Genomic DNA, 23345 nt, shown 5'->3' on the forward strand with positions numbered 1-23345 from the left:
TCCAAACACGACAAGTTGAGTTTTTACCAAAAAGTTGTATTTTGGTTTCACCTGACCATATGACATTCTCCCAATCCTCTTCTGGATCATCCAAATGCTCTCTAGCAAACTTCAGACGGGCCTGGACATGTACTGGCTTAAGCAGGGGGACACGTCTGGCACTGCAGGATTTGAGTCCCTGGCGGCGTAGTGTGTTACTGATGGTAGCCTTTGTTACTTTGGTCCCAGCTCTCTGCAGGTCATTCACTAGGTCCCCCCGTGTGGTTCTGGGATTCTTGCTCACCGTTCTTGTGATCATTTTGACCCCACGGGGTGAGATCTTGCATGGAGCCCCAGATCGAGGGAGATTATCAGTGGTCTTGTATGTCTTCCGTTTTCTAATAATTGCTCCCACAGTTGATTTCTTCACACCAAGCTGCTTACCTATTGCAGATTCAGTCTTCCCAGCCTGGTGCAGGTCTACAATTTTGTTTCTGGTGTTCTTTGACAGCTCTTTGGTCTTGGCCATAGTGGAGTTTGGAGTGTGACTGTTTGAGGTTGTGGACAGGTGTCTTTTATACTGATAACGAGTTCAAACAGGTGCCATTAATACAGGTAACGAGTGGAGGACAGAGGAGCCTCTTAAAGAAGTTGTTACAGGTCTGTGAGAGCCAGAAATCTCGCTTGTTTGTAGGTGACCAAATACTTATTTTACCGAGGAATTTACCAATTAATTCATTAAAAATCCTACAATGTGATTTCCTGGATTCTTTCCCCCCATTCTGTGTCTCATAGTTGAAGTGTACCTATGATGAAAATTACAGGCCTCTCTCATCTTTTTAAGTGGGAGAACTTGCACAATTGGTGGCTGACTAAATACTTTTTTGCCCCACTGTGTGTGTGTGTGTGTGTATATATATATATATATATATATATATATATATATATATATATATATATATATATATATATATATATAAAAGGGTGAACAATATGACAGAAAATATCATATCTATCATGAAGCTCAAAGGCATGTCTACAATACATATGTGTCAGTCCACCAGGTTTTCATACCAGATGCCCAGATTATGGATTTTGAGTTCTACCTTCTGCACTACACTACCAATCCTCTGTATGCAGGAAACGCAAACCAAAGTAAAACTGGACTGAGGGGAAATCGGACTGCAAATCTGACATGAAATCCAAAACGGTCCATTTTCCAGGCAGAAAGCCTTCAAAATGTCCATGATGTACATGATGATGTTTCAGCTCGGTCTAAAGCCGGGGTTCTCAACCTTTTCTATTTTGAAGCCCATCTATTCATATTTGTAACGAGTTGGGGCCCATTACAAAAGATCCCTAATTATTTTGGCTCATCTATTCTATTAGAATCTAATAATCTGTTGTAAAGTGTATCAACAGGATGCGACATCACTCCCTGTTACAGATGGGAGCCCAGGAATTAAATAAATACAGTAAGAACAAACTGTTTTTAATTGTATTGCATTTAAAGGAGAACTGAAGTCATTTTTAAACTTGCTTTATTTCTTAATTAGCGTGTTATTCAATTACGTTTTCGGTTTTAGTAACCTTATATCGTGACTCGTATTGGCAACTAATTACAATTAAATATTATACTTATCGGCCAATTTGTTGTTTTTTTGTTTTTTTTGTTTTTTAGCCATGTTGAATTTAGTTCGTTTGGTCCACGGCAGGCGTCACTTATCCGCGCGATCTTCACAAGACTTCGAAGCGTGATGTGTCAGCCAGGTGTCAGTGCCGCCATTTTGAAAACTGTTTCCGAAATGAAATATCGCACAAAAAATGAGTTTAAATGACGATTACTGCCTACTTTTTTCAAACTTTCCTGAGTATCAAAACAAACAAATCTTCCAGCTTGATTACGTCAGTGTTCAAAAGAGGGCATGCGCGTCTTTTGACAGCGTTGGCAGATGTTGGTCACTTTGATTTCCGCTGTACGTTTTACTTCCGTCTTGCGATGTCTCGCACAGGTCTCGACAACTCTCGTTTACACCCGTTGCTTTGACATATGGACTGATGTATTACAGAGCATATTTCAGACACTCGTAATTTGCTATAGCAGCGACAAAATAGCGATCAAAAATGCATTCCGATATTTAATAAAACGAGATAAATAGAATTTTGATGATGATAAAATTTGCCTTCAGTTCTCCTTTAAAACTGTATGGATGTGCTAGAAGCTAAACCATGCATGAAGGGCATTCTCAGTCAAAAGGGATTAATGATCCAAAAGTGGAGTCTGGTCCATTAACACAAGAACTTATTGCCATGTTTGTGTTCAGCAAGCAAGCTAGTTATTAAAACCAAAAAGTACACTCAAAAGAAGTGGATATAGAAAACACTCAATGGGATTAGATCCTTACACGCTAACAAAGACGGATTTTTCCTACAAGTTGGAAAATTATCCACCCATCAAGTTCCTCAACATCTTAAACTACCCGGTGCTGCAGACCTCGTTCTACATGGACGCACAGATGAAAACCTGGAAGAGCATGAAAGAGTACAACTTTTTATAAGTGGCTGGTTAAAGATCTGGGGATCAGGACGCTAAGATAGACAGCGGTAGACGGAGCTAAGTGCGGGGAGAGTGTTATTTACAAAAGCAAAACAGAAAGCGGAATATTTAAACAGCGTTATAAACATAGCTAGAAACAAACATGACCATGATGATGATGCCTCTGTAAAAACAGTGTTCATATCTGCGTGTGCTGATTGCGCTCAAATCAGTATCAGGTGTTTCCCATAATGACCGGGTCCCAAGCGCGCGCACAATGCGCTCCGCGAGTATGCCAAGCTGCGCCAGATTCAAGTGCGCAAAGGCATGTCAGTTCACCTGCTGTGACGCAACTTTTAGCTCGCGTGTGTGTATATAGTCAACAAAACGGCTCATTTTCATCGATAACCCATCGCGAGCTGTAGTGTGAGCGTAGCTTAATGAGGCAGATGTGACGTCAGACACAAACCCAGCAATTGTATTCAACTACAAGTAAAAAAATTACCTTCAACCTGGCGGGGGGGGTAATTTTGCGGCCCACTAAATGGTGCTTCGTGGCCCACTAATGGCCCAGTGGTTGAGAAACACTGGTCTAAAGTAGAGCCCTGCACTCCCGCGGGACCCGACGCAAAGCAGTGTGGCGCGGGACAAATTTTGAAAGCTCATTGCGGGCGGGAGAGGTGATAAGCTGCAGTCCCGCTAACTAAAAACGTGTTTAAAATAAAATTTATAAATTATTAATTTATGTCTATCATATACAATTTGTGCTGGATATTTTATTTGGCATTAATAAAAACATTTTAAGATGCCTAAATTTGCGGATGTGGTTGTGGCAGCGGGAGCGTGGCCAAGCAGCAGTCTGTGAATGGAGGGCGGGGTCGGGGAAGGTAAGTGGCTAGGTCATTACACCTGATGTCAATTTGTGTGTGTGTTTGTTTGTTGCAGGGATGGAGTATAAAGGGAGGGGGAGAGGAGAGAAGAGGGATTCGCTCCCCGACCACAACACGTGTGTGTGAGTGAGTGAACGAGTGAGTGAGCGAGTGAACGAAAGAAAGCTGAAAAGCTCAATAAAATGAGTGGTGTGCGTCCCGGGTTTCAGCACCACTGTAGTAATCCCCGATGTGGGTGGAGCACAGAAGCACGGCAGGCAAGAGTTCGTGTTCACACCCACTCACTTTATTGAGCTTTTCAGCTTTCTTTCACTCGTTCACTCACTCACTCACTCACTCACTCACTCACTCACTCACTCACTCACACACACACGTGTTGTGGTCGGGGAGCAAATCCCTCTTCTCTCCTCTCCCCCTCCCTTTATACACTCCATTCCTGCAACAAACACACACACACACACACACACACATTGACATCAGGTGTAATGACCTAGCCACTTACCTTCCCTGACCCCGCCCTCCATTCACAGACTGCTGCTTGGCCACGCCCCCGCTGCCACAGTGGTCTAATCTTGCATACGTTTCCGATTCCTTTCCGCTCTTCCGTGTTTGAGATCTCCAATCATGGCAGAAGAGCAGAGCTCCTCTAGTGAAGCTCACAATGGGTATCTCTGTAAAGCCTCAGCTGCGCATGCCGCCTGGCAACGTGCACCCTCGCTACGTGCGCTAGGTGAAGGATCGGTCAGTGGAGAGCTCAGCTAAGCTCAGCATGTTTAATTCCCCAAGCCAATGACAAGAACTTTCGTGAGAAATAACGCGAGCGTCTGCATCATGCGGGATTTGCGGGCGGGAGCGGGACAAAATCATAATTCTTTGCGGGAGCAGGACTGCACAATGCGGGAGCGGGCGGGAGCGGGACTGAAAATTCTGTCCCGCGCAGACCTCTAGTCTAAAGTGTATTTTTGGACCAGAATGACACTACTTTTATTATGGATTTGCAAAACAGCTGTAGGTGATCTAATCTGATGCCTCGTTGATTGGTTGGCGCCATGCCAAGTTAATTGTTGGCACTGTGGCCATGATGTCAGAATCTTAGTCGCCGATACTCCGTTTCTAACAGGACCAACTTTAGCCTGTACACAATGTTATCAGTAAAGCTAGAACTGTTGCTGATACAAGATAGGTGGTGTTTACATTAGACCGTATCCGTCTCGTTTTCGTCGCGGACGCACCGTCCGTGCACATTAAAACGCCGGGAAACGACTCCACAGGCGGAACAGTTTGAATCCGCCAGGGCCCACGTATTCAACCCAGTACGTATCTGATCCGGTGCTGTGTAAACATTGAGGAACGAGGATACGCTGTGCTGAGCTCTAGCTGACGTCGTCATTGGACAACGTCACTGTGACATCCACCTTCCTGATTCGCTGGCGTTGGTCATGCCACGTTGGTCATGTGACGCGACTGCTGAAAACCGGCGCGGACTTCACTTCCTGCTATTTGTCCTGAATCACTGCTCGTGTGCTTCACTCGCGCGCTGTGTGAGCTGCGCAGGGCCGGAGTGCGCACCCTCCAGAGGGCACTCGCTGTTCAGGGCGGAGTGATTTGGAGCGCAGGATGCCTGTGGAGCCGAGCGTATCCGTGTATTGGCGTTGCTGTGTGCACGCAAATCGTTTTAAAAACGTTAATCTGATGATCTGCTGATACGGTCTAATGTAAACCCCACCATAGTCAATCGTAAAATGTGTTTTTCTTCTTTCTAATCTCTGAACATACAGAGTTGAAAGAAGACATGGAGAGACAGATGTGTTACATTTAAAAAAAAAAAAAACTTATAAATAAATTATTTACTATTAATAAACACTTAAAATGAGGGGAAAAAAGTAAGCATGTTTTAACATTTTTCAAAATTTAAAGCTAGACGGCCGTTCGATTTCATAAAATCGGTGAAATTTGGTCATTGTGCGCATGCGCAGGTTTACCTTCTTGTTGTTCTTTTACGGCAGCTGGCATCCACAGTGCTGCCATCTACAGGTTTACCTTTGAGCGTGCACTGACGGTTCCATCATTCCGTCGCTAAACGAACAGCTGATCACACCGAGGTGCTCGCTGAGCGCCGATGTTTATTAGTTCGGTCCTGCGTTTCCTTTCCTTCGTGTATAACATAACGTCTTTTCTTCTTGTTACTGTAGTCAGTCTTTCACGCTTCATTCGCACACTCGCGTCCTCCGTTTTTCTCTCCTGTTTCAAATTTGTATCCCACAATGCCTTGCGCAAACGGGGAAAGCCCAGCACGTGATGTCATGCGTGACGTAGTATCTTGTATTGGTGAAGCAGGAAAAAATAGCAGAGAATTTCAGGCCACGTGGAAATAAATTCATTAATTACGCTGTTAATAAAATTGGAATTCTGTGATTCGAATTCGGTAGCTTTCGGTCCACTAACCAAAAATAATTGGGTGTTGGGAAAATTCTTTTTATAACTTGAAAAATCTGAAAGGCAGTCTAGCTTTAATGATTTCATAACCAGTCGGTTTGTAATTATTCTTTTAAACAATGTCATTTGATTTTAAAATAAGGTTACGATAGGTATGAAAGCATATGTTATAATTTATTACAGTATTACATATTAGTATTATCCTGATGCATTACCCAGCTTTAAAGGAACAGTCCACCGTACTTCCATAATGAAATATGCTCTTATCTGAATTGAGACGAGCTGCTCCGTACCTCTCCGAGCTTTGCGCGACCTCCCAGTCAGTCAGACACGCTGTCACTCCTGTTAGCAATGTAGCTAGGCTCAGCATGGCCAATGGTATTTTTTGGGGCTGTAGTTAGATGCGACCAAACTCTTCCGCGTTTTTCCTGTTTACATAGGTTTATATGACCAGTGACATGAAACAAATTCAGTTACACAAATTGAAACGTAGCGATTTTCTATGCTATGGAAAGTCCGCACTATAATGACAAGCGTACTAACGCCTTCTAGCATAGAAAATCGCCATGTTTCAATTTGTGTAACTGAACTTGTTTCATGTCACTGGTCATATAAACCTATGTAAACAGGAAAAACGTGGAAGAGTTTGGTCGCATCTAACTACAGCCCCAAAAAATACCATTAGCCATGCTGAGCCTAGCTACATTGCTAACAGGAGTAACAGCGCGTCTGACTGCGTCTGACTGACTGGGAGGTCGCGCAAAGCTCGGAGAGGTACGGAGCAGCTCGTCTCAATTCAGATAAGAGCATATTTCATTATGGAAGTACGGTGGACTGTTCCTTTAAATCGGTCTACCAAAAAGAAAGAAAGAAATGTTTATTGGTGTCTGTTGCAAAAATAACTTGTATTTTAATTCGTTTGGTTCAGGAAGTTTGTAAATCCACAAAGACGCGACATGTAATAGAAATACGGATAACGATTAAGGTTCAGAGATTTGCACGTGACTGACATGTCACGCTTCACATCTGGACGCATTCACTGATCGCCAAGTGTGTTTTTCAGGTCTGAGGGTGACCGGATGATCCAGGTCATGTTGCTGAAGTCTCTAAGACAGGTACGGTCATGAAAAAAAGCCTTAACTTAAACTAGACTGTACCGAACATGTGAAGCTCACGTTCCTCTACCGTACAGGTGACGTGCGGCTTCCAGAGCACGAACATGCTGACAGCTCTGCCCAGCTCGTTCCTGGACCCGCTCCTCTCCTTCGCACTGCTGGAGGACGCACACATCCGCCTGCTCGTCCTCGAAATCCTCGTCAGCCTCATCGATCGCCACGACAACCTCCCGAAGTTCTCCACCGTCAGGTTACATGTTAAAAAGACATTTTTTTTTTTCTTCCATGTTGATGAGAAACCAGAAAGTATAACCTCTTCTGTATTATGCTTTAAGTCAAGCTGTTACAAAGCGCTGACACTGGAGACTCCTTCTGTGAATGATGGATAAACATCTCAGAGAATACACTACCGTTCAAAAGTTTGGGGTCACTTTGAAATGTCCTTATTTTTGAAAGAAAAGCACTGTTCTTTTCAATGAAGATCACTTTAAACTAATCAGAAATCCACTCTATACATTGCTAATGTGGTAAATGACTATTCTAGCTGCAAATGTGTGGTTTTTGGTGCAATATCTCCATAGGTGTATAGAGGCCCATTTCCAGCAACTATCACTCCAGTGTTCTAATGGTACAATGTGTTTGCTCATTGCCTCAGAAGGCTAATGGATGATTAGAAAACCCTTGTACAATCATGTTAGCACAGCTGAAAACAGTTGAGCTCTTTAGAGAAGCTATAAAACTGACCTTCCTTTGAGCAGATTGAGTTTCTGGAGCATCACATTAATTTGTGGGGTCGATTAAATGCTCAAAATGGCCAGAAAAATGTCTCGACTATATTTTCTATTCATTTTACAACTTATGGTGGTAAATAAAAGTGTGACTTTTCATGGAAAACAAACACAGAATTGTCTGGGTGACCCCAAACTTTTGAACGGTAGTGTACGTCTCCATAGCAACGATTAACCCTTTCACCACTGAGTGACTTGTTCATGTACAGGCTGCTATATACAATATATAGAAGAAATACCATTAACAGTAAGTGACAAACTCAATATAAACCAGTACACAACTTTAAAATAAAATATAGAGGTACTGTGGTATCCCATTTCCACAGCTGAGGCCTTGGGACAAAAAGTCAAGCCCACAGAACTGAGCCCACTTGTCTGGAATCTGATGAAAAAGGGAAAAAGATATAATACTTCCATGGTTTAATAATAATAATTAAGTTTCCATGTTGCACCAGTTTCCTGGTACAGGCCATTGTAAAAATTTGCAGGTCATTGATTTTGACCTTGCAACATCACTCCAGGGCAAAAGCAATGTTCCCCAATGAAAGGCCACATATGACTTCCTATCCATGATTAATAGTAACTAACGCTACGTTCACACTGCAAGGCTTAAGGCTCAATTCCGATTTTTTTGTGAAATCCGATTTTTTTGTGAGGTCGTTCACATTAACAAATATATGCGACTTGTATGTGATCCTCAGTATGAACGAAAAGCAACCTAAAAGTGTTCCGCATGCGCATTTCAGGATACGACGACGTCACACGCAGTGAGCATGGCCAGTGTTTACGGAAGTAAAACCGTCCGGTTGCGGTATGACCCATCCAATCTAGCTTGAATAGCTGCATCCCCCCAAGTGGAAATCAGCTCCCTAACCTCTGCGTCCTTCCATTGAGAAGATTCAGAACCTTCACAGCCCGAAGCGTCCCTCGCATTGATGTCATGCGCAGGGGCGCAGATACGTTTTTTGAACTGGGGGGGGGACAAAGCTGCCAGCAAACCAACCCCAACCCCGATATGCCTGTCAAACTTGTTGTAGGTTACCATAGCAACCAAGCTCGAGCTCGCAACCTGTGCAGTCTGCGCAGCTCAACCAACCGAATATCAGTTTTTGTTTTGTTTTATGTGAATTGTTGCAACTATGTATACACTGCTGTGCACCTCAATAAACCGAATGGTAATTAGTCTTTTGATTTTTCCGTGAGGTTTGCCTTATGCAAAGAAAGACAGCATAGACGTTTTTTCCTCCCTATAAGTGGGGGGGACCGAGCGAGGTGAATTTAAATCTCCCACCCTCTATCTGCGCCTGTGATTATGCGCCATGTTGTTATAACTTTTTTTGAGAGACCCGCCGCCTACTTCAGCGCAGAATAGTGACGTTTGTGGCTTGTTGATGACGTGTAAGTCGGATGAATGCGACCTGGCGGTTCAGACTGAAGTCGCATATGAAAAGAGCGGATAGGAATCGGAATTAGGACCACATATCCAAACGGCCTGGGTCGGATTTGAAAAAATCGGATCTGTGTCGTTCATATTGTCAATAAAAGATCGGATACAGGTCACATATGGGCGAAAAGATCGGATTTGAGTCACTTCAGCCTGCACTGTGAACGTAGCCTAAGGGCCTATCTTGCACCCTTTTGTAGTTATCGACCATTGAATGATTAAAGTTCTATCTTCTACCAATCTCTTGATACAAGGCATTTAAAATATGCAGATCATTGATCTGACCTGTCAAGGTCACTCCAGGGCAAAACCAATGTTCCCAAATGAAAGCCCATATACGACTTCCTGTTCATCGTTAATGGTAACCACGGCCTTATCTTGCTTCCTTTTTTGAGATCTAGGCCATGGGTGTCAAACTCTGGCCCGCGGGCCAAATTTGGCCCGCAGTGTAATTATATTTGGCCCGCGAGGCAATCTCAAATGACTACTCGTCGGATTTGTGTATACAGCGCATTCACCGCTAATACTACAAATCCCATAATGCTCTGCTGTTTTGGCGCAAATCTGTGTGTTATAGACCCCTTCGCAGTAAACGTCATTCATACGTTAGCGGAAATTGCGCGCGCAGCCTGGACCCAAAAAAGACTCAGAAATGCCTAGTTGTTGTGTTGTCGGGTGCCAGAATCGTAGCAGTGATGGGGTTAAAATGTACAGAATTCCAGCAGGATCTCACCCATTCCAGAAAAATCGCCGACGTCTATGACTACAAGCCATCAAACGTGTAGACTGGGATGAAAGCACTATCAAAAATGCACGGGTTTGCAGCGCCACTTCATCACAGGTAAGATCAGGCTATTTATTAAATCTTTCTTTTTTATTCTTTCTAGTCTTCGTTTATTGATGTAGCAAAATACTTTGGTAGCATTTGTCTGATTAGCTGGGTCATAGTTACACAATGTAATGAATATTGTTAGCATGTTAGCTTAGCTTTGCATGCAGTTTTGTTTGTACGAGAGGTCTCGCTTGACTCAAGCAGTCCAGATTTTGTGCCATCGTTATTTGTGTATGCCGAAAATCACAATTTTAAAGCAAGGATGGAAAGGTAAAATTGTGTGCCCTCACTCTAAATGCCAACTTATGTTGACTGCTCTAACCTAGCTCCCGCCCCGTTCAGTTTCATTTCTGCTCTCTGCCTCTCGCTTTTTACGCAGCTCTGATTTCTCTTAGCTGCACTCTTTACACTATCATTCCTTTCATGCCATCACCTCCTGCAAATTGCTGTTTAGTGTTGGGATTTGCTGTTGTAGCTAAAGCCACATTGCCATCACATCACTGGCATAATTTGATTAAAACAAAATGAATATGAATGTCCCATTGTTAATCAAGTTGTACATGCCCGCACAACATAATCATATGCGTCTAAAGACTTGTAGGCACGAAGTTTTTCGTGGGTGTACACTGAAGTCTGGTCAATAAGGTACGAGTATATATCTGGCCATTGTATACCAGGGAACTTACTAACATCGTCCGTCCACTCTTTAATTAAATACGGATCCGGTAGGCGATGTCCACTTGTTAGAGTTAACTTATTTATGTAGCATTCTCGATCTTGTAACGACAATTGTTTGGCATAATCTGACAGCTCATAATGCCGGTCTATGGGCAGCGCCATTGTTTCTGGGTCCAGGCTGCGCGCGCATCCTGGCAACGGTCGGTTTTTTTACAAACATGCGAAGGGGTCTATAGAGGAGCTATTGGGATTAAAATCAGTGAATGGCACAACCACAGGAAAGGAAATCTTTGAGGAGGTTTACAAATGTGTAACTGAAGTAAAGCTGCCGTGGGATAAACTCGTGGGATTAACGACAGATGGTGCGCCAGCGATGTGCGGTAAAAAGAGTGGACTGGTGGGCAGGGTTCGGGAGAAGATGCGGGAAGAGAACTGTGCAGGCGAGCTAACTGTTTATCACTGCATCATACATCAGGAATCACTGTGTGGCAAAGCCCTAAAGATGGAACATGTTATGACCACAGTAACACAACTTTATAAGAGCCAAAGGTTTGAATCACCGCCAGTTTAAGTCTTTTCTGGAGGAGTGTGGTTCGGAATACGCAGACGTGCCGACATTGATGAACTAGCATCCAAGAAGAGATGCCAGGTATCTGGCTTGGGCACATCAGATTAGATCAGTGTGTAGCAAACTGAGCAATAATTAACCTTTTCTTTATGCACTTTTTCTTGCCACTCCAAGGCATGGGCTTGAATGGTTGATTGATTTATTATTGTTGTTTTTAATTTTAAAATTATTAGCCTGTGGAAAAAGTTTATTTTGATATTTAAATCAGAAGGCTGCAAATAAAAAAGAGGCATACGATTTTTATTTATTTAAATTTCATTTAATAAATTAATTTAATAAATTGATTTTTTTTTTTTTTAATTTGAAATTCGATTTAGCATGTCTGCACTATTGTTATACAACCCCGATTCCAAAAAAGTTGGGACAAAGTACAAATTGTAAATAAAAAGGGAATGCAATAATTTACAAATCTCAAAAACTGATATTGTATTCACAATAGAACATAGACAACATATCAAATGTCGAAAGTGAGACATTTTGAAATTTCATGCCAAATATTGGCTCATTTGAAATTTCATGACAGCAACACATCTCAAAAAAGTTGGGACGGGGCAATAAGAGGCTGGAAAAGTTAAAGGTACAAAAAAGGAACAGCTGGAGGACCAAACTGCAACTCATTAGGTCAATTGGCAATAGGTCATTAACATGACTGGGTATAAAAAGAGCATCTTGGAGTGGCAGCGGCTCTCAGAAGTAAAGATGGGAAGAGGATCACCAATCCCCCTAATTCTGCACTGACAAATAGTGGAGCAATATCAGAAAGGAGTTCGACAGTGTAAAATTGCAAAGAGTTTGAACATATCATCATCTACAGTGCATAATATCATCAAAAGGTTCAGAGAATCTGGAAGAATCTCTGTGCGTAAGGGTCAAGGCCGGAAAACCATACTGGGTGCCCATGATCTTCGGGCCCTTAGACGGCACTGCATCACATACAGGCATGCTTCTGTATTGGAAATCACAAAATGGGCTCAGGAATATTTCCAGAGAACATTATCTGTGAACACAATTCACCGTGCCATCCGCCGTTGCCAGCTAAAACTCCATAGTTCAAAGAAGAAGCCGTATCTAAACATGATCCAGAAGCGCAGACGTCTTCTCTGGGCCAAGGCTCATTTAAAATGGACTGTGGCAAAGTGGAAAACTGTTCTGTGGTCAGACGAATCAAAATTTGAAGTTCTTTATGGAAATCAGGGACGCCGTGTCATTCGGACTAAAGAGGAGAAGGACGACCCAAGTTGTTATCAGCGCTCAGTTCAGAAGCCTGCATCTCTGATGGTATGGGGTTGCATTAGTGCGTGTGGCATGGGCAGCTTACACATCTGGAAAGACACCATCAATGCTGAAAGGTATATCCAGGTTCTAGAGCAACATATGCTCCCATCCAGACGACATCTCTTTCAGGGAAGACCTTGCATTTTCCAACATGACAATGCCAAACCACATACTGCATCAATTACAGCATCATGGCTGCGTAGAAGAAGGGTCCGGGTACTGAACTGACCAGCCTGCAGTCCAGATCTTTCACCCATAGAAAACATTTGGCGCATCATAAAACGGAAGATACGACAAAAAAGACCTAAGACAGTTGAGCAACTAGAATCCTACATTAGACAAGAATGGGTTAACATTCCTATCCCTAAACTTGAGCAACTTGTCTCCTCAGTCCCCAGACATTTACAGACTGTTGTAAAGAGAAAAGGGGATGTCTCACAGTGGGAAACATGGCCTTGTCCCAACTTTTTTGAGATGTGTTGTTGTCATGAAATTTAAAATCACCTAATTTTTCTCTTTAAATGATACATTTTCTCAGTTTAAACATTTGATATGCCATCTATGTTCTATTCTGAATAAAATATGGAATTTTGAAACTTCCACATCATTGCATTCCGTTTTTATTTACAATTTGTACTTTGTCCCAACTTTTTTGGAATCGGGGTTGTATATTGTGTAGTAATAAGCATTGCTTGTTCCATATTCATGTTAAAGCAAAACTTGTTTGGGTCCATGTTAAAAGGTTCATTTGTTCAATGTTGGCCCGCAACTTTGTTCAAGTTTTAAATTTTGGCCCACTGTGTATTTGAGTTTGACACCCCTGATCTAGGCCATTGAAAGCATGTGACCTAATATTGACCAAGGCCAAAACTATAAATATTCATTAAAACCTGTTTTTCTATGGCAAAGGAGCAAGGCTAGTTCATAGGCCATGAAAAATAGACAAAACTCTGACTTTTTGCTCCAGAGTCACCTAATTGACAAGTTCAAGGTCACATAACTCGGTGAAAACGGGTCAAATCGCTTACCCGATGCGAACTATTTTGAAGCCTCGTAAATAGGTTCTCCGTCTCCAGTGTGGTGAAAATTCATGAAAAAAATAAGAGAGGAGTAGCAATTTAACACATAAGTGACCTCTGATCCAATTCTGGCAAAGGGTCACGTCAAATTTATTTCTATGGCGCTTTTAGCAATAGACATTGTCGCAAAGCAGCTTTACAGAAGTTGAATGACTTTAAACATGAGCTGATTTTATCCCTAATCTATCGCCAATGAGCAGCCGATGGCGAGGAAAAACTCCCTCAGACGACACAAGGAAGAAACCTCGAGAGGAACCAGACTCAAAAGGGAACCAATCTTCATTTGGGCAACAACAGACAACATGATTATAACATTAACAGTTTAACATGAAGTCAGTTTTGTTGATAGAACTCTTCATTGATGGAAACTTGAGTGCAAAACTGTTCATGACAACTGCAGTCGTAAAGTTGGCAAGTCAACTGTCAAAGGTCAAACAAGTGCAAAAAAAGTATTAAGGTATAAGGATCAGGGAAGATGGCATGAAAGAATTTTGTTTAGCTTGTCCTGGTAGTCCCATTCATAGCCATTCCTGAAAATTATGTCATAAAATGATGTCATGCATGATATGGAGATCACAAACGGTCCTGGCAGGACCGACACTGAGGTCCTGGACAGAGCAGGTCTCCTTAGCACGCACTTCATGCTGAGCCAGAGGCGTCTTCGATGGCTTGGCCACGTCTATCGAATGGAGGATGGCCGCATCCCAAAAGACCTCTACGGCGCTTTGGCTGAGGGATCCTGCCCTGCTGGCAGACCGCACCTCAGGTACAAGGATGTGTGTAAGTGCGACCTGAAGCTCGCTGGTATCAACACCCAAAGTTTGGGAGTCCCTCGCAGATGACTGAAGCCGTTGGCGGAGTGCTGTCACGAAAGCAGTGAAGAGTGGTGATGAAAGACACGCCTGCCAGATGGAGGAGAAAAGAGCGACAAGGAAACAGACAACAAAGCCAGCAGCAACCTACAGGTTTCATCTGCAACAAGTGCGGCAAGGACTGCCACGCCAGAATAGGGCTCCTCAGCCACTCCGGACGCTGCTTACAAACCAGAAACTGACCTTCCATAGCGCTATCCATGGTCTCTCGAGACCGAAGGCTGCCTACTACTACTACTACTACTACTACTACTAAACATTTCGTCAATTTCTTCTCACTAATGAACTTTTATACAGTGGTGTGTTAAGTCAAATAATACTATGTAAATTAGATACATTTTATTCTAGTTACCTCGCCCAGGACGGAGTCCACCAGGGGGCGAAGTATTGTTTTCGGTGGGGTTTCTTTATTTCTTTGTTTTTTTTTTCTTAGCAACATTTATGGGAAAATGGCTGGACAGATCTTCATGAAACTTTCAGGATAGATGGGCATTGGTCTTAAATAGAACCTCCAGTATTTTGAGAGTCACCAAAATGGTCAAATCGTTTTTTTTTTTGTTTGTTTCTTGCAGTATCTTCCTTCATATTCTTCATCCTTACTTCAAACCAAATCCAAAATGTTCATCTTTCAATTCTGTTTCCATTGATATGCTACATGATGAGGTGTATCTCATAGTTTTCATAGTGGTTGGGGGGGGTCAAATGTCAGGGCTCAAGGTCACAGGTTTTCAGAGGCTCATAACTGGGAAACAGTTCAAGTTAAAGAGAGAGTTAATATTATCGACACACAGGAAGTCATATATGGGCCTTCATTTGGCACCATGACCTTTGACCATGAGTGACCTTGAAAGGTCATACGCAGGATCACGGGTTTTCAGAGGCTTGTAACTTGAAAATGGTTAATGATGGACAGATGTTTACCATTATCAACATACAAGAAGTCCCATACGGACTTTCAGTTGCCACCATGACCTTTGACCTTAAATGACTTTGAAATGTCAAACTCAAGGTTGTGGATTTTCATAGGACTATAACCCGACAGCTGACGATTGAGAAATATTACCATTATCAATATATAGGTAGTCCCATATGGGCTTTCCTTTAGCACCATGAATGGTGACCTTCAAATGTCAAACTGAAGGCCACGGATTGTGCTTATCTAAATTATGTCATAGGAAATCCCAGGGAATCCGACTTCTCAACCAATACACAGAGGCTTCCCTACTACGGTGTGATAATAGCGACTGCTTTGAGACTATGACACTGCTTTCGTGGTCGGTCACGTTGAAAGAGTCCGTATTTTCTAGACCGATATAGCAGTTTGCAGTGGTGAAAGGGTCAAACAGGATTTTTAAATTAATTTATGTGTCGCATCCACAGCACACGTACCTGAGAATAAGCTGATAGCCTAGAAACGATAATGCTTAACGCATCACCTGTCCTCCTGTAGCATCATCTCGGACATTTCTGTGCTTAAACTCAAGATGGAGAAGTGTTCCCGTCAGGACAACCTCTTCATGAAGAAGGTACAACCTAAACTTGAAACCTTTTCACTTTTATTTGGTTATTTTTTTTAACACATATAGATCACCTATGATTCAGTGTGATTTGATTCGGCTCAGGAAGGGTGTGTGTGTGTGTGTGTGTGTGTTGTAGCATGCCCAGCAGCTATACAGACACATCTACCTGTCGTGTAAGGAGCAGAGCAGCGCGCAGCCGCATTTTGAGATGCTCTACTCTCTCCTCGCTCTGATTAGCATGGAGCTTGCTAATGAGGAGGTGGTGGTGGATCTCATTCGCCTTGCCCTGGCCCTTCAGGTGAGACAGAAATAGGGCGGGGCTCTGTCTCTTAGGGTGCTGATACTGAGGAAGTAATAATATACAGCATTATAAAACAAGGTTAATGTTAAATATAGCGTCTGTATAGAATATGGATGTTGTTGAGGAGGAGGATGATGAATGCTATTTATGATGTGCTCTTCTAGACCCAAAGTGCTATAGGAGTTTTAAAGAAGAGGCACAAACACCAAAGTACGACAAAGAATATAGATTAAGTCTCTGGGGTTTGAGGGCATTTTCTGGCACTCTAATTATTTTGTCATCAATTTCAACAAATCTAAGCAGTATTTTCAAAGTCATATATGACTTTTTTTTTGTATTCAGCACAAGTTCAGCTACAATAATATCTCTGTAGTCTGTGTCATGATTATATTTAAAAAAAATAGATAAATGAAGATGATGTAAAAAGCAGTTTTAGAACGGTGCTGAAATGTGTGAAAAAGCATTACCCATTGTATTGAACCGTTTGTCACTTGGTGATTCTGTTCAGTCTTAGGAATGGATCAAGCACAAAGACTTAAATCTGTTCCACTGATTTGGACAATTAACTGGCCATCAAAAAAATGTATGTCCTATTGTTTTGGGATAAAGGGTTGGCAGTGGGAGGGGTATTCAGTGAGAAGAGTAAAAATTTCCATTCCATTCAATGAGAAGACTGAAAACTCCTCTTAATGCCATCAGGTCAAGTGATCAAAATGGTTTGTTACAATGGGTAAGGTCATGTGGTGTTTTTGTTTTTTTGTTTTCTTTTGTCCCCCCCCCCCCCCCCCACACACACACACATTCCAACACCGTTCTAAATCTGCTTTTTACAACAGTTTAATTTATCTGGTATTTGACATTATTTTGGTATTTGAATCGATTCAGTGCGTCTTGAAATTAACTCTTGTACTATTTTACTCAGTTCAGAGCCACAACCAACTCTGTTACACTATTACTCTGTAATTTTGCTCCCACTCCAACTCCAAATTTTACACTCTAAACTCAAAATGGAGCAAAATTAACTGTTTTTGAGGAAAATACTTTTAACTTTGGAAAAACTGTTCGGTCCTTTTTCCTGTGTAGGCACTACAGTGGGCACATAACTGATCTGCTTATCAGAAATAGAAATATTTACACTTACTCAAGCTAATCTTCAGCTGGATCGAGTCAAAGTTTTAAAAAAATAAAGGCACCATTCATCATCAGTGTCGCAGTTCTCAAGAGTGAATTGAATTGCTGTCCTGAATCATGTGAAGCACATAAAATCCGCGTGCCATCTCGCAACAAGTTTTACCTCCAAATAGCCTAAACTACGGAGGACTGATTTTATGATGGGCGTTCCCACCGCGAAAGAGAAACCAATCGAAACTGAAAGAGTGAAAGTGATCATCATGACGTTACCATGGGAACAGTCTTTTATGAATGTGTAAGTGCGCGCTCAGCGCTCCGACTCCGGTGACTGAGGGAGGTGACAAGTTTTATGTTTCTTCTAATTTAGGTCATTTAAAAACTATATTATTATTTGGCAGTGGGCACATAGGAAAGTGTAAAGTATAAAGCTTCTGTCAGTATATTTATCATGCTTGTATGATAAAAACTCGCAAAGATATTTATCGAAATACATGACCTACTCATTTTAAAGCTGCCGAGCTTCTCCGCAGAAGCTCTCGGCCCCAGAGGGTTATTTATAGCATAGTATAACAACATTCCGTCAGATTCAATCGGACTTCCAGTGTAAAAATAAATAAAGATATATACTGTATATAATCACCACACTCTGTGAATATAATATGAGTTCAGATATCTGACACCGAAGTTAAATAGGTTCCATCGTATTTACTTCATTATTGGAGCCATAAAAAAAACAGTTGTTAAAATTTAGAAGTTTTTGGAGATTTTGAGTTCAAATCCCAACAATCTGATATCCATCCATGGCTGAATAATAATAATAATATAAGTTAAATTCATATAGCGCCTTTCAAGAAACCTAAGGACGCTTTACAATTATAGACAAGGGGGAAAAAAAATAAAAATAATAATAAAAAAAAAGTCCACCAAGTAGGGGTCAGGATGTAATTGCCGTGGTGTAGCAGCCACAGTCCCACCAAAAGGCGCACGAAAACGAGTCCCACATCTCCAGCAAAGCCACCATGATGCCGCCAGCAACATCGCTCGAACACCACACCATGGATCCACAAAGCGAGCACAGAAGCACCGCCATGCAGAGCGCTGGTATGTCCAAACCGCCTGCACAGCCGCCGCGACGCCACTGAGCAACATCGCTCGGAACATCACGCCAAGCATTAAAGCACAGAGCGCTGGACAACCATGATGTAAAATGAGCAACGAGCTCACTGCAGTCCATAGCTGGGAGCACAGGCATCACCCACAGTGAGCCAAGGCCTGGAGGGAACCGACACCCAAAACTGGGTCTGGAGCCACACCACAACTGGCAGACTAAAACACTCAAACAAATATCAAACTACACAAACGCACAGGAAAAAAAATAAATAAAATGAAAATAGAAAAAGAAATAAAATACAAATAAAATTTAAAAAAGCTCTGGTGAGAAGCGGCAGCCAGAATGCGCACGACATACTCTCAACTGGAAACGGAAACGAGGGGGGAAAAAAAAAAGGGCCCGAGTTTACGATTCATGATCCAAGTTGAGTTCGAAAATCATTTCCGAGAAATGATTATTTTGAGAGTTATGGCCCTTGATTTTCATTATTGGACTTTGTACAAGTGAACTCAATCTGGGCAAGTTTTCTCACAAACTACATCAGCTACATCTCTGCGTGCTCATACTACTGAACAAAGCTGGGTAGCGTTTTATGAAGGTGTCATAGCACTTACGACTTCATAAGTCAGTATTAAAGCAATGGCCTTATAAGGGCGTAAGTGTTACGAGATCTTCATAAAATGCTCATGGCGGGGGATGGTGACGACCATGTCTTGTTTGAAACATGTTGCTGACATGAGCATATATTTTTCAATAAACGATAATTTCTCAGTTTCAACATTTGAGATGTTGTTTTTGTACTATTTTCAATGAAACTTAGGGTTTCCATGATTTTACAAATCATTGCATTCTGTTTTTATTTACGGCTGACACAGCGTCCCAGGTTTTTTGCAATCGGGATTGTAGCAGCTATGTTGAACAGTTCAGTGATAAGAGCTTGATTTGTGGATGTGACGTAACGTTTTGCTGCTGTGTGTGTGTGTGTGTGTGTGTGTGTGTGAGTGCAGGACTTGGCTTTAGTCAGCGAGGAGACGTTGCCGGCGTTTAACCGCTGTGCTGTTCACGCTCTCTCTGCTGCCTACCTCAACCTCATCTGCCAGCTCACCACCCTGCCCGCCTTCTGCCAGCACGTCCACGAGGTCAGTACCGTTCCTCACACCTCTCAAACCACATCCTACACACAGCCCAAAGACATGCTCATACATACACAGCATGTGCTCTGAAAGGCTGTGCAAGCGGTACAGCTTTCCTAATCACATCTCTCTGATTTATATATACAGAGGTCTGAGGCAATCTGTTGTTTGCGTGTCAGTAAAGAAAGCAGGATATGATGTAAAAGGCAATTTTTCAGATCAAGAACGAAGACTGCTGCTGCTGCAAAAAAAAAAAACAAGCAAGTGTGACCAGGTCTCTGGAAGAACTGGTTCTGGCTCATTTCCTTATAAATCTGCACACGTTTAAAGCGAAGTATTGTCACATGAGATATTGAAAGGAAGAGAAACACAATTTGCTGATGATAAAAGCAAAAGTGGCTTAATTTCTGTTACTGACACAAACACACACACACAGTGTGTTTAATGTCCTTTTAATAATCAGTCAATTCAGCTTGCAGGGGAAATAGTGCTATTACGAAGCCGAATGCGCCGACTGGACTCGAGCTCCATGTTGTCATGGGAACGCTGACAGTAAGGCGTAACGTACACACTGATTAAGACTGTCCATCACTGTAATGCGACCGGCAGCGGATTCAAAACAACAAGGAAAGAAATCATGAGCGGGTACGGCAGGAAATTGGAATGAATTGTACATCATATCAGGTCTTGTGGAGGTTCGCGCTCTGTAGTCCGGTCAGGTGGGAGAACACAACACTGTGATGGAAGATGGAATAGGAATGAAAATGTCATCGATCCTGTTTTTTTTTTCTTGATACACCTCTTTAATCGACTCGTCCAGTTGGACAAGCAGCGAGATTTTTCACTCGTCCTGACCGTAAACCTTTTTATTATTCCTATGTATTTACTAGTTCAATGAAAGGAAAGTGTTAAAGGGCTGATGACACGAACATGATTCTATGCAATTTCTTAAATAAACTATACAACATGGCAAACATGTTAGATTTCTGTTATAATTACGTGAAAAGAAGCTGTTGTTACGCGAATATCCAACTTTTAATTGCACAGCGCAAGAAAACTGGGTCCGTGGCTCGCGGCCATGTTGTGACGTCAGCGGGAGAACACGCTGCGGTTCACTGGCTGTTCTACTCTGGTTCTACTCAATGGAAATGGCGCATGAAAACGCCGGTGAACTCTCTAGTGCTAGCTCTTCCTCTTCTGGGAGTCTAGAATTGTGTTGATCTCTTCCGAATAGAATCTATGATAGCCTACCCTCTTTACCCTTTGCCTCTCGTTGCTAGGCGGCAGTTACATGAAAGCCGCAAGCTTTCACAAGCAAATACATGACTGATATCACGCCGACTTTATGATTACATTTATGATTATCATGTAGAACCTATAGCTGTACGTACCTTTTATCTTATGTCGTTTCACAACACATGTTCTGACAGGAGGACTGTCTTTGGATCCGGCATAGCTACTAGTAGACCCCCTCCGGAATACTGGTAGTGTTGCCAGATTGGGAGGAATCCCGCCCAGTTGAGCGGTTTCAAGTGCATTTTGGTGGGTTTTGAACATATTTTGGGCTGGAAAACTTCAACAGTATCTGGCAACACGTACTGCTGACATTTTCCAGCCCAAAATATGTTCAAAACCCACCAAAATGCACTTGAAACCGCTCAACTGGGCGGGAAACCTCCCAATCTGGCAACACTGTGTAGGCACTGCTGATGGTAGTAACACACGTTTGTGCTGAACTGAACGCTCAAGAGATTCTTTTAAGCTGGGAAGGGTGTCAAAACAATCCAAATCGAAGTGTTCAGAGCACAGGACGGATGTTGGTGAGGGCTCCCACTTGTCACGAGTGCGCCTGACTTGCTTCACTCACTTCGCATGCAGCTCGGGATCTCTGGGAAACTTGAATAAACTTACCCCATCCTTGTGGGTTTTGGAGCAAAAGCCGGCAACACAATGCGAAGGCATAATAACTATATACATAATGTCTAATAAAAATACTAATAATGACAAACTGAACACCTGTCGCATCAACAACAAACTGGTAAGTTAGGATGAAGGTTCTTTCGCTGACGTCATATAGCTCCTCCTCCTCCTTCGTCTCCTGGGTGCTGCAGCCCCGTCAAATTTGCCCAATTAGCCGCGTTTTTTATCATAACTTGTAAAATAGGTGCCTTCGTGAATTAATATATGGATCATCGGGAATTACTTTTTATGTTATAAAACATCGCCAAAGATGTCAAAAACGTGTCATCAGCACTTTAAGGCAGATTCTACCATAACAGAGGCCAGTTAAGTCCCATCTCCTTAAATTGCTGAATTGATTATTTTGATCATTCTATTAAGTTTTTCTAGTAGCATTTGGGGTCTTGGACATTCACAGTAAATTTTAGGACAGTAGTCCTGGTAACTAATTAATAAAAGCCTGACATGACAGACATGCTAAATGACAATAGAAACACATCGGTTTCCGTCATCAAAATCTGACAGACAAACTAACGTCTACCATCACAGACACTCTATATGACAATAGCAGCAAAACTGTTTCTTACATTATTAATCTGACAAATTTAGTAATAATATTAAATACCTCATCACTAGAACCAAATAATAAAATAAAATATTGAAATAAAAAAGATAAAATTAATTTTCAAAATTGAAATGTCAACAATAATTGTCAGAACAGTGACGATAGACACGACTGTGTCACTTTCGCGGGGAAATAACACATTGAAATGGCCTGTCGGCTGAAAGGGTCGCAAGTGGCTCTGATTTATCTCAACTTACGATAGTTTTCCTCCAGAAAAATTTAAATATGAATGCACAAATATATTCTCAATGTTTCTATCGTCAAAAATTTCTATCGTCAGGATAGCTGACTGAAAATCTTACCTTGATTTATTTGATGAAATCTAGCTGTCAGAACTCCAAGTCTTGCCCGGAAGTAAATGTCTGCTGTCACAAAAATCACGCGCAGTAGAATTTCCTCTTTGCGTCAGTCAACATGTGCGTGGCGAGGGCTTGAATTTTGCTATCGTCAGGTGCATTTGACTGACAGACTGACGATAGCATTTTTTAAAAATAACTGTGGGCTTCTCTCGTGAACGGAATAGTTTTTTCGCTGTTAATCTATTTCAACTCTATCTGTTGACACCCCAAAATGATAAAGCCTGCTTCCACACGATAACCACCAAAGATCCATAATGGCCGAGTCTATCGTCAGGTCATCTGACAGAAATTCACTGACGATAGCAACAGGGATAATGAAAGTGATTTTTAAAATGGGAGTTATGTCTGTCAGATATGTCAAAGAAATGGAACTTTATTCTTTAAAAATCTTTTATTGATATACTCAGTGTATTTTTAAATGACATGCTGTTTTAGAAGACCAGATACCATATTTTCAATCTTGAAAATATTACCTCACTGAAAAAAGGACAAGAAAAATGTCTTATTTTGTGGGCACGTGGTTAATGGATCCAGTTACGGTAGAATCTGCCTTAAGTAAGTTTATCAAAATATAGTTTTGACAATCATTATGATTTAATGAGTTGTAATTTTTCAATGAAACTTTAACTGTAACAATAAACAAAAACTATCCAG

The 23345-nt window shown here is 41.9% G+C and overlaps 1 protein-coding gene across 2 annotated transcripts in view; it reads left to right on the forward strand.

The window, feature by feature from the left end:
- Positions 1-23345, forward strand: part of efr3bb (EFR3 homolog Bb (S. cerevisiae)) — a 185458-nt gene that overhangs the window by 129412 nt on the left and 32701 nt on the right. For both annotated transcript variants that reach the window (XM_060916374.1, XM_060916373.1), the window contains exons 13-17: positions 6905-6956; positions 7034-7206; positions 16003-16078; positions 16209-16370; positions 19623-19754. In XM_060916374.1, the coding sequence (XP_060772357.1) occupies positions 6905-6956; positions 7034-7206; positions 16003-16078; positions 16209-16370; positions 19623-19754 (595 nt within the window). The remainder of the gene's footprint in view (positions 1-6904; positions 6957-7033; positions 7207-16002; positions 16079-16208; positions 16371-19622; positions 19755-23345) is intronic.

Source organism: Neoarius graeffei, chromosome 3 (genome assembly GCF_027579695.1).
Source record: "Neoarius graeffei isolate fNeoGra1 chromosome 3, fNeoGra1.pri, whole genome shotgun sequence".
NCBI lineage: Eukaryota > Metazoa > Chordata > Actinopteri > Siluriformes > Ariidae > Neoarius > Neoarius graeffei.